General features: G+C 36.8%; 1 protein-coding gene across 2 annotated transcripts in view; it reads left to right on the top strand.

Annotated features, from left to right (window-relative positions):
• NEDD4 (NEDD4 E3 ubiquitin protein ligase) overlaps positions 1-17,477 on the top strand; it is a gene marked incomplete at its 5' end in the record, with an annotated part of 56,348 nt that overhangs the window by 4,735 nt on the left and 34,136 nt on the right. The window contains 4 exons of one of the 2 annotated variants that reach the window (XM_080351399.1): positions 5,802-5,875; positions 7,496-7,574; positions 8,698-8,736; positions 9,154-9,207. In XM_080351399.1, coding sequence (XP_080207525.1) covers positions 5,802-5,875; positions 7,496-7,574; positions 8,698-8,736; positions 9,154-9,207 — 246 coding nt within the window. Of the gene's footprint in view, positions 1-5,801; positions 5,876-7,495; positions 7,575-8,697; positions 8,737-9,153; positions 9,208-13,945; positions 15,452-17,477 lie in introns of those variants that run through there. The other variant, XM_080351398.1, reaches the window with a different exon arrangement.

Raw genomic sequence — 17,477 nt, 5'->3', positions numbered from 1 at the left:
TAATGCTCACCATTCTGTGGGAAAGGCTTTCTTTCAAATGCAATGGTAGGTTTTAGCAGTAACTTAATCGGGCCTGTTCCACATGCTCTCAACTTTGTCTTTATCTCCTGCTGGAATTGCTCAAGCTGAATGTAGCGTATATAAGTGCTCTTAACTTGCCTGATCTTATAATTATGTGTTACACTTTTTTGTTTAACATCTAAAGAATTTTATTTAAAATGCTTAGTACCTCTTTCTATAGAATATATGAGGAAGGTCTGTTCTTAAATGTTGTTTTTAAGGTTAGGCAGGTGAAGAATGTCAATATCTTCTTGACTGCTTGAGGGAAAACATTCTGTGCTAACCTCGGTGTAGGTAATGGAGAGCCAAATCCTTAATTGTTTAGACTCTGAAAGGTTTATTTGAGGTTAAAAGTCTGCTTATCATTCCGGTAAATGCCATTAAGGAATTTGTTTTTATTGTGAAACACTCAAACATAATTTTTGTGGTCACTAATGATCTCAAGGTACAAACAAACAAACCCCCAAAAACCCAACCCACCAACAAAAAACCCTCCAAAACAAGCAAACTTTCAGTGCAATTTGAAATAAGTGGTCTTGGATGGGAAATACAAACTAGGAAACTTGTTAAGATAAGGGGTTTTTTAACTTATAGAAACACAACAGTGTCAACTACTAAAACTGACTGAGGGGAGAAGCTATCTTTTCAACTGAAATATGTAGTCGCTTTAGCAGTAAGTAGCTTTCAGCATCGTTTCCAAGCTGCTCCTCGCTTCAAAGCCCTCTGTGTGGTGGTGTCTGTCTTTAATAAAAAGATCTGTGCTTGAAATACAAGCTACCAGTAGAGTAAATCTGAGTACCTTGAGTAAGATGTTTCACAGATTTGAGAAGCATGCTATAAAAGAAACTATGCGTTCATGATGTGTAGCTCTTATTCTAGTATTCATTCTTTAACAGGCTTTAGTTGCACTTCTACCCATGCAAGTGTCCCAACTTTTCTTACTGTTTATAGCTGTTCCTTCACAAGGTCAGCAGTCTGTTTAGATCTATGCTGCAGAACACCTTAGAATAGTTGATAATATATATTTTTTTCTTCCTTGCCCTCTACTGACATTCTGGATCACAGTACATGGGATGGGAGGGGTTGCTCTGTCTGGGACACAGAATATGATTAGCCTGTTGAACATCCCTTCCTTTTTATGCTCTTTCGCTGGCCCACATTATTTACTGGTTTCAGTTTTTGAACTTTTGAGACTATTGGTATATTTCAGCTTGCCTTATCTGCACATACCCAAATCTGAGTTTCCTGTTTTCTTTTTACATGTAGACTATTTGCAGACATGGTATGAAACTCAAGAAAACCTTAATATATAATTCCTGATATTACTAGAGTCTTAAAGTGTGATGCTGCTGTACTGTTTTGTTGTAATATCCTTTCATGCTCTTTTCTTGGATTGTTTTAGTGGTAGTTGATTCTTGACCTATCTAGCTAGAACAAAAGAATAACAGGATGTTATTGCCTAGAGCAGTTGTTTACTACAAAGTGTGCTCTCTCTGTTAGGCTGCTTGGACATTTTTATATTGGCTTCCTCAAAAAAAGCTCTCTAGTAGTCCAGCAGATACTACCATTTTATGTTTTACATTAGATTAATCATCCTGCTTTTGGTGTTCCCTTACATCCTGTGTGAATCTTTTCTGTAGAAGCATATTGAAAAAGTAAAACCAGTGCTTGAAACAAAGATTAAAATAGGAAAGCAAATACAATTAATTTCTCAATACTAATCAAATATGTACTCTGAGGAACCCTTCTTCTAATTAAAATCCATTCTTTTTTTATTGCTATCACAGAATGTTAGGGATTGGAATGGACCATCTAGTCCAGTCCCCCTGCCGGTGGCTATACAGTTATTTTATCTGAATTTTATGTGTCTTACACATGTCAAACTGCTTTTTCTGTATGGTAGCTTATCTGAGTCTCACTCCAGTCAGTCCTCTGCTGGAGGTTTGGGGTGTGTCAGGGATCACTTTTCAACCTGAGAAATGGATTGAACTTGCTGAAAACTCCTGTAAAATTGCTTGGACTTGAAATGTTTACATTACCATCAGAGAGAGCCTTATTAGCCACTGAATTAGATAATAGCATGGTACATGTTTTGTCTTACCTTCAAGTGAAGGAGAACAGTTAGTAGTTGATAGTTGAATCATTGGATGTTGCAAACATTAGTGACTGGCAAAGGTAAATGCCTTTTGCTGGTGTAACTTTGTAGTATTTCAATGCACGAAAGGAGACATTTTGAACTTCCCTTCTCAATTCAGGTGTAGGCAGCAGCTAAAACTTTTACGGTAACAAGTTACAACTCCTTGTTGTAATCTTCTTGTGAATCTCGTGACATTTGGTTTATGTAGGAAATATTTTGTCATCTACAGTCCATGGCGCTGGTAGCACACCCCGCGTGCACGCATATGCCAGCGTATGTTCACACACGTGTGCGCACACACACGGACTGGACCGCCCTTCGGGGACTCGCTCCAGGATCACGCTTCATCGTTCTCTGTTTTGTTCGGTGTTTTGCACCATAGTCATCGCTGTGTCACCATTTCTTAATTTGTGCCTTCTTTCTTGCCCTTTCTTTCTGCATATGCCATTTCTTCTGTTCTGCCTTGCACTTCCACCACTCCACTGGTACTCACTCTCCCAGTTGACAGTAGCATGTGAATGTGGGAAGGATCAGGGTGGAAAGAACAGTAGTAGTACCTGTCCTTTATAGTGATTGACTATAAACAGCTGTAACCCAGGCAAGACCATTCAATTCTGATAATTTTGAGCAAGTCTTAAACTCCTTAAAATCTTGAAATTTCTTTCCAAATGCAGTTTTCTTGCCCCAAATGACCAGCTTAAGAACTCACCTTAATTCATATTCATCGAATCTGGGAAGATTCCTAGTGACATTTATGGAGATTCAACACTATCCACTTCTGGAAGTGCCACTTTATTAGCTTGACTCCTGTGCTGTGTAGAGAACATGTTTTAAAACTGTTTGACACCTCTTTTAATAGGCACACATAAAAAGGTTTTCTGTGTTAACGATCAGTTCAAAGTATCATAGGCTGGCAGGCATTGCCTTTAAAGCCCTAAGTTACTGATTTGTCTACACATTAGCTCAGAAACCCTGTATTTCATCATCTTGTTACATACTATCTGTTAGTAAACAGAGTCATTGTTAGACCTTGTGAAAATGGCATGCACTAGCAGACCTGGTTATTCTGGCAAGTGAATTGTCAACATGTACTCTAAAATATACTAATATGATTAAAAATAGAATAATGATAAGTCCCGGAAGTCCATAATAAGATAACTAACTTGCTGCTTCAGCTCTGTAGAGGATGTTTTTCCTGACTTAATCAGACCAAGTCCAAGCAACTAAATGCAGATGCAAGAAAAGGTATTTGTCTTTTAGGGCAGTGTATCCTACACCAACGTCTGTTCTTGGTCTTTTTCTGAGGAGATGGTTAGACTGTTTCTTGGGCTAAATTTTGTCTATTGGGTGCCATGGGCTGTGTCTGAGGAGCCTTGTCTTGTTAGGAGGGAATAGTGGCGCACTGAGGGAAGTGCACAAGTACTCAGTGAGCATGGAAATGCACACGTGGGCCTCTTCAGCTTGAGTAATCTTTGAAACTCACTGATATTGAATGTCACTGAAGCCAAATAATGGATAGAAGACAAATTGGATGCTGTTTTGGAATGTAAGACAAGGGTGGGTATTTTAGGATATTTGTGATATATAAAAAATATTAACAAATGCCTGTTCTTAATTTGATGCTAACATAGTTTTATACTTATTTTTTCTTAAATCTGGTCAGTTCTATTGCTGTCATAAAACATATTAGTGATGTTATATGCCTTAAAGCCTGATCATGTCTGAGAATTTTAAGAACTTAGGACACTTACTTGTGGTGAGTGCTGGGTTTTTCTTTTCTGGACTGTTAGATTTCCTAGTAGAAGACAATTTTCTTTGAGGTGAAGGTAGAAGACAGACTTGTGATTTGGCTGGAGTTGTCTTGGCCAATTGACTGCTTTGTCAGTAGTGGATATTGTAGATGTTCATGTCAGTCCCCTGGCAATCACCTCTAACTATAGAGGGTGGGAGAAACTTGCTTACTTTAAAAAAAAATGTTTTTTTTATTTAGTGGTTTGTTTTCAGCTTTGTTTTCCCTTGTTAGCCAGTAGTCTCTGCCTCGGGATTAGCCTGCAGTTCTCTCCGTTAGCTTTACAAACACCTCCAGTTGGTATTGGTGAGGGAGTCCAGCCCTGTGATTATATAGGAGACCAATGATAACACAGACTTCCTGAGTGCTGCTGGGTCGCCTTTTGAAAGTACTTTCAATCATAGGTGGAATCCAGGAAGGCCCCAGGGACAACATCTGCTACTTCACCCATTACTCTTGGTATCTGTTTAACTCTTTAACCACATAGGTTGGATCAGCCTCGCTCACAAGCGTTGCTGCATAGCCATTGCCTACAAACAGTCCTTCATCAGCAAAGCTTTTTGCTTTCCAAGCAAACAGTGCTCATTTGTCGTCTTCCTCTGACATGGTCACAGATGTTGGGATTTTTTTCCCCCACTTGAATTTAGTAGCTTATCAGATGAGCTGTGTAAGCCTCTACACAGCTATAGTAATTAATAGGAGGAATGCCATCACGTATGTCACTCCTGTGAAGCTGTAATCTGAATAATGTGTAACTGAAATAGTTTTTGGGTTTGTAAAATTCTCATACCCTGCTGACACATTTCAGAAATCACAATATTTTGAGTGTGGCCTTTCTGTGCTGTAAAATAAAAATAGATGTAAGAATTCTTTATTCTTTTCTCTTTCTGGAGTTCTTTACTGCTTTATTAATCTTTTTAAATCAATTCCTCCCAGGAACTAAATTTATGGTCAGAGTCTATTTCCCACCCTGTGACGAATGCTGAGATACCATTATGTAAAGACTTGCACAGTCCATACACATTTGTCTGTGTGTTTAATGCAACTCACTTGAATAGCTAGTGAGATGTAAATGGCAGCACACTCCTTGCATCTTAACAGATCATGCCCATGTGCACTAAAACTTTTTATGCTGTTCAGATCTTGTTCTCACAAAGGTTCTTGCGTACTCTGTAGAAAGGATGGCTAAGAATGGCTTGCTCAGAACCACGAGAACTGCTCCCAGATGCTCTCCTTCCTGGGAGCAGCAGAACTCACTGGGCTGCAGGAACTGTGGCAATAGCATTTGTTCAGCGCTCTGGGAGATCTTCATGTGTGTGCTCTGCAGTATGTATGTGCTGCACCTGGTCTGATACAAGTGCATTGCAAGGCTTGCTGGGGAACGTGGTGACTGCTGCCAGAACAATTCAGGACTTGGGAAAGAAGGCTGGTAGAACAGGTGTATGCTAAGTTAACTATCCTATCCTGTGGAATTAAGCATCCTAACTCCAAACAAAATCCCACTCCTTTAGAATGCCAAGAAACAAAATAAAATGAATTAAAAAAACCCAAACCCTACTGTATTGACTTATCCAGATTTTTGAATCCTGCATTAACAATTATATATGGATAAAACTTTGAAAGAGAAAAAGGTAGAATAAATTTACTACTGAAACTTAGAGTTGTTTCTATCAGACAAAGTAACCGCATTACTTAGTCCATAGTTTTCAGTGTAAATTCAAAATTATACCAATAATTGCTTTTAGCTTTATAAATTAAAAATAGATCTGAAAAATGAATCTGAATGCATCCTGAATATTTTGCTTTGTATTTTAGGAGAACACACGAATTGTCAGGGTGAAGGTTATAGCTGGAATTGGCCTGGCCAAGAAGGATGTCCTAGGAGCCAGGTAAGAAAACGTGTCATTAAAGCATTAGGGGACATCTACTTCTTTATTTTCTTTCCACAACTCTTTAGATCTTAGTAAATCCTGCTGTGCCTCTTTCAAAAAAAAATCAGCACTGTTTTAACTGGTAACATTATAAAATGATCAGAGACTATATAAACATGAATATATCTGATTTCTTGCCCAAGAGTCACTTGGACACATGTTCTGCATTGGCAAAACACTGTGTAGGAAGGTTTAATTCTCTGCATGGTAAAATAGTTCTGCCATGGAGAATAGATACATGTATATATTTCAGGTAGACTGTTGCTAAAATAACAAGAGTTCAGTTATAATCAAAATTGTCTCATCTGTGCCTTAAAGACTTGGAATGAGCACAACACTAAACACTTGTAGTGGCAAGACTATTTAAACTTAAATTATATACTGAGGAACAGCATCCTTCAGTTCTGTAGATGTGGTAAACCAATGCCAGTGGCTGCAGCCTCTGGGAATGTACAAATTTAAAAATTAACCATCTGTTTAAGAGAAGAAACAATTGAAGTCGCTTAAAATGTACCACAGGAGAGATCAGACTTTCTAATTGGTAACTGAAATGCTTTGTAGGATCTTGTAGAATTGGCAAGTGGCAGCATGCAGCTTGTACTAAAGCTACTTTTTCTTTTGGCCCATGTACAGAGGGTCTAGTTAAGTACTGATGGGTTTAGTACCAGTTCAGCTGTCAGCTGCTTTGGCATATGTACAGGAATGCTGTTATTTTAGCACTATCAAAATTCTTATGTGTGACATTGGTTTAGCATTAGAAAAATTTCTCTTGTGATACTCATATTTTCCCTCAAGCCAGGCAGTCTCTCATCAATTTTTTTTCACGTGCGATTTTTTTTTTACTTTAAACAAAAATATGGCAGCTTTTCTCATTGTAACATAAATATGTGATAACTGTGTGCTCTTTTTCCATGTGGCAGACAGTCTTGGTCACCTTTTGTTGCTAGTCTGTTTGAGCAATTGAATGCCTTGACTCTGTTCATGGAAAGTAGATATTCACATAATCTGTTGTTTATTGCACCACAGGAAAGGAAAAAAAAAAATCTGAGGCAAGGGGCCATTTTAAGCAGCCATATTAGGGCACCTTCATTAACAGAAAAAATCAGGTTAAACTCAAACTCTGTGAAACTGATAGAATATTTAGTAAAAATATTGCATATTCAAGGAAGTGCTGCAAAAACAGGTATTATAAATAGTTAAAAACAAGGGATTTAATTCTTCAAGCTTTTTCAGTCACAACTGATTTTTTTTATGTGTGCCTTGTTGAAATGCAAGAGGATTTGTTAATTCTGTTCTCATGAAATAAGAATGGTGAAAGAGGAGAATCACCTTGTAGTGATGTACAGAATATAAAATGGCATAGCTAGTATGGTCATAATCACTAACTATTTACATTAATTTTAGAGATAAAACTATTTAGGAAGTGATTGTAAGAACAATGTGTGTGATGTTCATAAAGTAATTGTAACTCTTAGTCTCATAGCTTCTATTAATTTAAGCCTTTTAAAATTCAACTGCTAATAACGCTGACAAAAGGATATATAGCAGCATGCTGATCTTTTTCTTTCCCCCTCTCAGTGACCCATATGTGAAAGTGACAGTGTATGATCCAGCAAGTGGAGTCCTTACCAGTGTTCAGACAAAAACTATTAAAAAGGTTAGCTGTCTTATCTTTGTGGGTGTGATGGTTTTGTTTGGGTTTTTTTAACAGACTCTAGAGGAAGAGTTAATACTCCAGGAAACTGGGGAATTAATCTGTCACTTGAGTGAATGGACAAGGGGGAAGGAATGTTCCATGACCTACACTGTGTCTCTGTTCGTGGCATTATTTTGGTATTTTCCCTTAAATAATTTTAGTGAAAGGTAGAGAAGCACTAAAGATAATGAGGTGAGTACTGATTCAGACTACATAGTTCATGGAAATACCAGATTGTTCTGATTTTCTGAGATCTTTAGTGATATAAAAATCTATCTTGCTGTCCATCTTTTATCTCTTATGTTTGAAACACAAACGCAGTCTTTTGTGTTTCAATATCAAATTGCGCAGTTCACCTGAATCATTATGCTACTTGTTTCTCTAGAATACCTGCAGGAAAAAGTCAGTCTTAGTAGGAGTAACTTACATTAGTTCAACTAAAAATGAAACAATGTATATGTGAGAGGGAAAGTACTCTTACAAATTGTTGTTCTCAGATAGTGACTATGATTTATGTTCTGAGATGACTCATGCATTTTCCTTTCATGTTGATAATTGTTAGTTTAGCTATGATGAGAGCTCAAAGTATCCGTAGTATTTGAAAAAATAGCCACAATGGGAAGATGCGTTTAGTTGAGCAGGTTGTATGGCGTCCGGCCCACCTGTGCCTGGTCTGTCTCAATTATGTTGAGACATGTGGCATTTGCCGAGAGTTTGTAATTTCAGGTTTAGCACATGTTGGTATGTAAGCAATGTAGATAGTGGACTGAGGAGAAGGCAGTGATTATTACTGAAGACATACCATAAATAAACTGATTTGGACTGTATAATGGGCCCTTCTCTGCATCCATGGCATTACACAAAACCTGAGGATACTTGCAGAAATTGTCTCCATTCTGCACTGTATTAACAGTATAAAACTCCCATGACTTTTTCCTGCAATAGCAAGGTTAAAGCTTTCGTATGTTTTTCTTAACTGGATTGTTATATGAGATAAAACAGATGTAAAACATCAAAAACCCACCAATATAGAATTGTCACTGTAACCAATGCTGCTTTTTGTTTTTTCCTTCCCCGTCCACAGTCCTTAAACCCAAAGTGGAACGAAGAACTCTTATTTAGAGTAAGTGTTTTTAACAGCCTTATTACCTATGTTGGATATTATATTAACACATTAGGAAAAATCTTTTCTTATTATTTCAGCTTAAAAAGTACATCTTTAATGTTCTGAAACGCTCACACGCTGCTTTCCTCACAAGTATGTTTGTTAATGTTTTTATTTGTGCCAGGGTTAAATTTTCAGTCTTGGTGCTATCTTCTTTGTTCTGTGAATGCTTAAAAGCATGAACATGGATTTAAAACCAGCTTGGGATAACACCAGTCTTGGCACACTGGTTCTAATAGAAATGTGATGAATGGTGAAACGGCAGCAAGATGTAGATTTGCTGTTTAATTTAGATCTTTAATTTAGAGATTCTGCTGAAGATGAGTGCTGGAATTCAGCACATATTTTAACTGTGGACGTATTTCTTTTTCCTAGGTTAATCCTCAGAAACACAGACTCCTTTTTGAAGTATTTGATGAAAACCGTTTGGTAGGTCCTTCTATGTTAATATTGCACTGTATTAAAGACTTGAATGAAAGTAAGTTCATTCTGATTCAACATGGATCAAAAAAACGCACCAAACCACCTTAACATCTATAAAACCTAAAGCTAAAGGCACACCTGATTCATTTACTTATCTGACATTACCACATTTTGTGATTCTCTGAAGCAGTTATATTATTATTGTTTACTTCTATTGTTCTTTTAACTCGTGAAAGTGTAGTTCTTTTATAGTGCTTTTAAAATGATATGGCCAGATTCTTTGGTGATATTGAAAGCTCCACATCAAATGTTGATTTTTCCCACAAAGTAGTATTGACAATGTAGGTGCCTCCATACACGGTGTGAGAAGCTTCTTCAATGCATGAGCAGTAGCATCAAAGAAAGTGTGTGTGACTTTGAAAATCTGAACAAGTGGACAGTGAATTGGGATCTTGTAGATAGGTGTTGCTCTCTGAATGCCAGGTCATAAGTAAGATAAGGATAGATTGTGCATTTATTTTCTCAGTGAAATCAAAACTAATCCTCTGACCGTGCTCTCATTTTGTGTGTGAAGATGTCTAATTACCCGTCTTCCTATCTGTATGTTTTATTGTAAATGGATAAGGCTGGTAGCACAGCCCTCGCATCCTAGGGCCGCTTCACAGACATCCCTTACCGCCTTTTCCTCTTGCACCAGTTTGAAACTAATAGGAAGGATTGAATGCTCTTTAGTTTGTGCTCCACAGTTTCATTCTGGTAGGAGTTTTAAAAGATCAATTTGTGCTTGAATAGTGTGTTAGCTATGAAAAACTATTTTTTTTCCTAATGCTTTCTGCCTGTATTCAGAAATCCATTGTATCTTTTCGGGAGGTGCTGCTCTGCTAAAGTTGGGAAGAGTAAAAGTGCATGTAAATATAAGTACAAACTATCTAGAATAAGTAGATTTGAGAAAGAGGCTTGTTTCTTTGTTATAGGCATCACACAATCACCAAACCACTTCTGGACTGGTGGTATTACCTGACCCACGTGTTTCAAATATGGTGTCTCTTATGTTTCTAAAAAACTATTTTAAAGGGAGTCATCAGCATTTGTGGCTTACATGACAGGTTAAATATTAGTTTTAAGATGTTCAAATGTTCATCTCGGTGTGTGTTCGGGGCCATGATGTGTTCTCCATGAAGTCAAAGTACTTTGTCTTTTAGTCATTGGAACATTACTGCCACCCCCTGGAAGCCAGGAGATGTGATTAGAAGTCTGATTCCTGATTGTCTTGGGAGAAGGACAGTGCTTGCTTTGTGGTTTCCACCAGAAGAATTCCTTAGCATTCTTTCTCTAATCTAGAGTAGATAAGTTGTTTGACCTGTTTGCCTTATAGGAGAAGAACAAATGAAACATTTTATTGGCATCAGCTTGGAAACGGTGCTTTGTTTCCTATGTATGATTATATTTAGTCCTCATTACTCACTGTATAAAAATAACACTAGTATTTTCTGTCTTTTCCATCTCATTTGGTGAAGCCTGTTTTTCTTTAGCTTGCTCTCAGAAACACCAAGTTTCTATCCCGGTTGTCTTGAGCTGTTTTAAATAAGTGTAATCGTTGCCTTAGCTGTGACTGTTGTTTAGCATTGACAAGCTCCCCCACTTCTATTAACTCATCTTCACATGTGAGAAATCATAGGTGCCTTGCACTCTTTTTCTGGCTTACACATCTGCGATCGAAAAGTGTTTCATCTGCCATTATTTTACTGGGCTTCAGTGTTAATCAGCCTTCCTTTCTTCTACCTATTGAATGACTGTTTAAACTCTAGATGTGAGCAAGCTGATAAAACAGAAATTCTTTTGCATTTATGAGACCATCCTTCCAACAGATAGTTTCCTCTTTACAAAAATTTGTCCTGACTGCTTTTATTTCCTGTAACTTTTGGGGTTAAACTGAAGCCTGAAATCTCTTCTGTGTGTTTAAGAAATGTTCCTTTCTTGAAAATCAAGCTCGAAACTTACTTTCTTCAGTGTAAGGGTTCAATTCCAAGTCTTTGTGTAATAGCTTTAAAACTTGTCAAAGGTCACCTGTCTTGGATTTGGTAAGGGAACACTAAATCTGTTTTGTTCTGTTCATTTGTTTTAAACCATTAGTAAAGGGCTTGAGGAGTTTGTAGAGTCCTCAACTATGGTTGTCTTTAAAAACACCATTAGAAAAATCCATCAAGAAGGACAATGAGATCCCTTATGAGATGGACTCATTAAGGGACTAGATGACTTTTTGCTATCTCTTCCTATCTTACAATAACTTGTCACAATTATGTATATTTCAAATGAAATGCCAAATCTGGTTATTGCTACTGAAGACGTCAGTGATGTTAATATTTGAATGGAACTATTGGTATGTAATTTTTTAAAAATTTATTTTTATGTCAACTCTAATTCAGCAAGACAGACTTTTGCATTTTAAAAGCCATTTTATATTGGCTAAGGAAACTGTATTAGACTGGCTGTACTTATACAGTTATAGCTAAGCAGGAGTGACATGTTGAGAAATCTCGCTCGAATCTTAAGCTTGAGTTACCAAAACATGTCAGCTTATAATTCTCTTAGAGATTTCTTTAGTAAAATTGAAAAACATTTCAGATCATCTGTTGGGGGAGAAAGTGTTGCTTTCTTTTACTAAAAGCAGTATCTCTAAAGTGGTTGCAATTTATTGCCTATCACACTAACATGTTAGGAACTGTGCTACTAATAACTTTGTTGGGGAGAAAAGGAGCTTTAAGAAATGCTTTGTTTACTTTTCACTCCCATATCTTAGGGTGGTGGTATAGGTTGTTTTGTTTGTTTGTTAATATATTGCTTTATGTTCAAATGTAACTTTTTGAAACTGTGACCAAAAAAATATTGTGTGGTATTTTCTTTTCCTTTTCTCCCTGTTCCAGTCCCCCTTCAACATATAATGTTAGTTGGTAAAGGGTAAAGAAATAAATGAACTATTGTATTTATTAGCTTTTATGAATAAGCTAGTATTCATTTATTGCTGCATTCTAATAATGGAATTCAGGTAACAGAGGTTAAGTAAGCCCTGGAGTATAATTAGAAAACAAGTTCGTTGCTTGCAAACAGAGTACTGTGGATTTGATTCTGGGCTCTTTTTTGGGAAGGAGGTATAAATGTTGATTTTACTGCCTTCTAGCTTAAAATACAGTAAAGGTTAAGTAAATATGGAGCAGGAAAAAAATCTAGTAGTATGACCTATAAAAGTATAAATGGCCCAGTGTTCTTTTCTGTTTTGCACTTTTTCAGCAGCACTAAGTAATTTCATCTTAGTGCAGTTGTGTTTAGTGCTGCATCACATGTGACTTCTGTGTTTAAAAGTACCTTCTTAGCCAAAGGTTTTTTAAAAAACAAACAAACCAAAACACACACACACAAAAAAACACACAACAAAAAAACCAGCACCAAAACATACTTAACAGCACGATTCAAGATTGTCTTTTCTTGAAGGTCCCACTAGGTGCCAGTAAAGGACCTTTTCAAATGATATGAGCCAGTGAAACATTTTGTAGGAATTCTCGGTCCCATTACTCATGTAAGAGTTGACAGTAAATTAACTTGTTGACATGCCGATCATTTTATTAAAAAAAAAATAGCTATGAACATTTGTATATAATTATACAGAATAGCTTTCTTCTGTAGTTGGGCTTGGTAATCTTATTTCTCTGTGCATACTTTGTTCAGTGTTTTAAAAGTCTGCATAGTTGGTCATGTATTTGTATGCTACACCGAACTCTAATGAATGTCTGTTTATTGTTGGCTTCCAGTAGACAAGATGAGGTAGTTCAGTTTGTAAGAATTGTTTGTGTTTTTCTACCTTTAACAGCTGTAATTTTGAAGGGTTAAAATAAAAAATAAAAGGTTAAGATGGTAGGCTGCAAACAAATGCCAAATTATTAATCAGAATAACTTGTTGTGGTTCTAATTCAGTTGCACATCACTGAAAAATATGAATTATTTGGCAGGAAAGGCTTCTACTATGTGCAGCTCTTTAGAAACTGTGATTGCTTAACAGCACGTCCATTGCGAGATAATACCAGATTTCTTTAAAGTTTTATTTAAACAGTGTAGAAGCGCTTCTTTTAAGGAGAAGGCTTATTTCACTGGTTTATGCATTATTCAGACCTCAGCAGTTTGCTAGCATGGCTACTATTTGGAAATTCAATCCTAGACTTGATACTCAATTATATGGGACTTCATTCCTACCAACTTCCTGTAATTCTAAACCTATGGGTAAAAATATTAGTAGTCATACGCTGCTGAGGAAAGTGCGGACACATTGACTCAGCTAGTACAGCTGCAGCAGGCGTTGCTGTTTTAAACTTGGAAGTACTGGAAGTTTATTATTGTATTCATGCATGCAAATTGCAGCAGGTATACTTAAAACAAGGTCAGTAGCGTTTGTCAGTGTGTTGCATTTGAGGTCGCTGGAACATAAGTGCTCTGTAAATGAATGCTTTCTGACTGCAAGCAATCAAAGACGGTCCAGAAACTGCAGTTCAACAAATGGCTGACTTATTTCAAGAGGTACAGTGTGGCTTTTTTTAACACTAGTATCTTGTAGAAATTAGGAGAAAGACTGCGACTTTTATGGGCTTTTACTGTTGTGATGTACTAGCACTAGGTTCTGTGCAGCTGCCTGTAGCCTTTCTGCCGAAGGATCTTTGTGGTTTTCATTTGCTAACATGCATGGAAATGAGAACAAATGGCACGGCGGTTAAGATTGCATTTTGCTACCCAAAGAAGCAACACGGATCCGTTATTGGAAACATCTGAAGATGTTTTGGATGGTAACAATTGTATGCACTTCAAAAAATTGCAAAATTCTGCACCTAATGTTACACAAATGAAACAGACTCCTAGACAAGTTGCTTATGCACCTGTAACGCAACAAGTAATTAATCAAGAGGAAAATGCAGCTATTTCTTCACTGCAAGTAAAAAAGAGCACCTCACTGCACATTTCTCTACAGACTAGAAAATATAGTGACTGTTTTCGGTCTGGTGATGCTGCAGCTGCTGGTGAAGACACTTCATTCATTGGTACCGGTAATGAAGGAAATTATGACGCTAGAATTGTGGTTGATCATCGATCTAACGACAGCCTTCTGAGCAGCACTGCTCTGTGCAATGGAAGTCTCAGCAGTGCCACAGCCAGTGACAGTGGATCGTTCAGCAGCGCTGGCAGCGACTACGGATCATGTGCAAGTACCACAAGCGATGGAGGTTCATATTGTAACAGTGTCGTCAGTGACAGTGGCATTCTTTTGACAGGTGACAGTACTTTCTGTAGTACTGTTGTTCATGGTGATTCTTCATACAGAACCACTGCAAACAACTGTAATCCCTACAGGAACAACTCATCTCAGGAAATTCTGTGTACAAGTAATACTACTTTTGACCAAAATGCTTTGTCAGTGAGGAAGAAAACGAAAATTCCACTGCGACGTTGTTCGTCGCTGGTTATTTTCCCTAGGAGTCCTTCCAGTACTCCTCCAGCTTCTCCAGTAAGCTCAGGTCAACTACCACATCGAGGCGCCTATCAAACATCCCATAAAATAATTATTTCTCCTAGTGAGCTGGCACAAAAAGAAGATGAAACCATTTCCAAGGGATTCCTTTCAACAGCAGTCAATGGACTTCGACTGTCTAAAACAGCTTCCTCTTCTGGCGAAGTCAGAGACATTCGACCGCTTTATTTGAACACATCATTACAGGGCAAAAGTAAAATTTTGAATAGTTCTGAGCAGGCAACTTGTGAAGAAGTGTCTGATGGCTTCTCATCTATTTCAGTTCATCTCGCTCAAAGAGCGTTTGCATCAAGCAGTGAAATGGTTAATAGCTGTTGCAGTCCCGAGTTAAATCTGAACTCCAGTGCAAAATACCCTCATTTAAAACTGGCACGTAGCACATCTGCATGTTTACCCTCAAAAATAGATTCAGAATATGAGATTAATATAAATGGACTAGAAAGACCAAACGCACAGATGAGCAAAACCCACCATGTTTTGCAAAGAAGTGTTTCATTGGAAGGATCACGTCAAAAAGTTTCTTGCTGTTTATCCAGCCTTAAATACAAGTGTCATAGTGCAAGGACGTCTCAGTTGCACATACAGTTCAAACCTGGGAATGAAGGAAAAACAACTGGTGTTAAGAAAAGATATGGAACCTCTAAAAGGGAAATGTCTAGCACTTTGTGGAGGCCCCATAAGGTGAGTGTTTTGGTTTATAGAAAAATTGACAGTATTTTACAGCTGAAATTTAACTGGAAAATTATAGAATTTACAACTAATACTTTGACATTATGATTTCAGAATTTCCTGATGGTGTTAAACTGTCACCATTAGGAAGTAAATTTTTATATTGCCTGCAGGAGTTGGTTTTAAATTTGTTACTTAGAATATGAGACACACAGTAGCATGGGTGAGTAGGTATTACAGTGAAATAATTGTATTTAATGTGTTATAAACACTAATTTCCTATTTACATGAACTCAAAGGGGTTTTCTTTTCTAGTTGTCTAGACATGTGAATTATTCAAACTTCAGATGAAGTTTTGTAGTTTTAAATATGTAACTTTACTTCTCAGTAAATTAATAGAAATTACTAAAATTGCATGCAAAATGGGTACAAATTAGTGAATTACTCCAGAGTCTTTTAGGTTTATTTCATATAGGCTTTATTTTACAGAACAGTGCTCTATGTAGAATTAAAGATAAGTAATATTTGAGCAGAGAAGCTGTAAATACCAGTTTTTTCTGTATACACCCTGAACCACAGGAATTTTCAGAGTTTCCTCTCAATTTTTTTTCCTTCCAACCACTACTTCAGCCTGAGCAGTACACTGTAACTTAATACTTTTCCTAACAACATCGCTGTTCAAATTATAGTACTTGGGTCTAGAAGGCATATATTTTTTTTTTTTTTTTCTGGTAATGAAACTCCCGTCCAATTAAACTGCAGAAGTGTGTTTGCTCTTATTAACTCTTAAGGGAGTTCATATTGTTTGTAAAGGCATAAGCCACACCTGTTTAAATAACGCTGTGAAGACTTGAATGATCTGAATAGTATGTATTAGTTTTAATTGTGAATGCTGATAAAAGTGCAATAATTAATGTTTACCAAAATTTAAGATCTCATTCCCTATGAATTGACAGTACTATCATTTAACTAACACACTTGTTTAAGCAAAAGGCTTTATGCTCAATATCTATAGTTATGACAGTCCCTTTCTAAACTAGTAATATAATTACCTTGAATGTATTAGCCTGTAATTTTCAGTCTGTTGTTGCTCTTGGAGTAGTGCCTGATGATTTTAAACTTTTTGAATTCTTTGGAGTTTTGTATTACTTTTTGGTTTAAAAAAAAGTCTGAAGAAAAATGCACTTTCCTTCTTGTAAACTGTGACCTATGTTTAAGCTTCCTTATAAAACTCAGAGTGGGTCACAGGTAATCACTATGGGTATTGTTTAGTGATTCCTCATCCCAAAATCCAACTGTAAAGTTGATGGTAAATTCCACAATAAGCACAAACAGATCGTGACATATTTTAAGTAGTCCGAATCTAATTATTATTTACAAGTATATTGTAAAAAGGAAAACATGTTGAGTCATGCACTTCAGGTACGCTTCTCGGCAACTTGCACTGGTAGCCTCTGTGTTTAATGACAGTTGATATGTAAGAGATTTTATATTTTAATATTGAGTAGTTTTTAATAAATTCAGTTTAGATAGAATCCCAGTTCAGGATTAGATTGTTAGCAAACATTTCCAGAAAACTTTGTAGGACGCTGGACTGACAATGGTTTGTTTCAGTTCCTGGTGTTTACAGTAAATTGACATCAAATCTAAGGAGATTTAACTTTTTAAAGCACTTGGTAGCATGCATCTATGGTTGTTGAGCATTTTTACTGTGTTAATGGGGTAATTTTAAGCTTTCTGAATTCTTAAGATTTTTGTCTTCTGACTGGAAGATGGGAGAGACAAGTTTAAAAATAAAAAATAAAAAAAATCTGAATTCCAAATTGTTGCTGCTATCTTGTACTTTTCATGTGTTTGCAAATATTAGATTTGTGCCATGTCTACATACAAATTCAAAAGATCTCTCTCAGAAAACTGGACAGTGAGGGTTTTATAGCAGTATACTTGTTTCAGATTCCTTTATGCAACAACAGACACAGGAGCCATTCTGCCCTGAAATGGCCCACTCAGTCTTTATGTAAAATCAGTTTTTAGAAAA

Source organism: Nesoenas mayeri, assembly GCF_963082525.1.
Source record: "Nesoenas mayeri genome assembly, chromosome: 11".
NCBI lineage: Eukaryota > Metazoa > Chordata > Aves > Columbiformes > Columbidae > Nesoenas > Nesoenas mayeri.
Note: the sequence above shows the minus strand (reverse complement) of the source record. Positions and strands in the feature narration are given on the sequence as shown.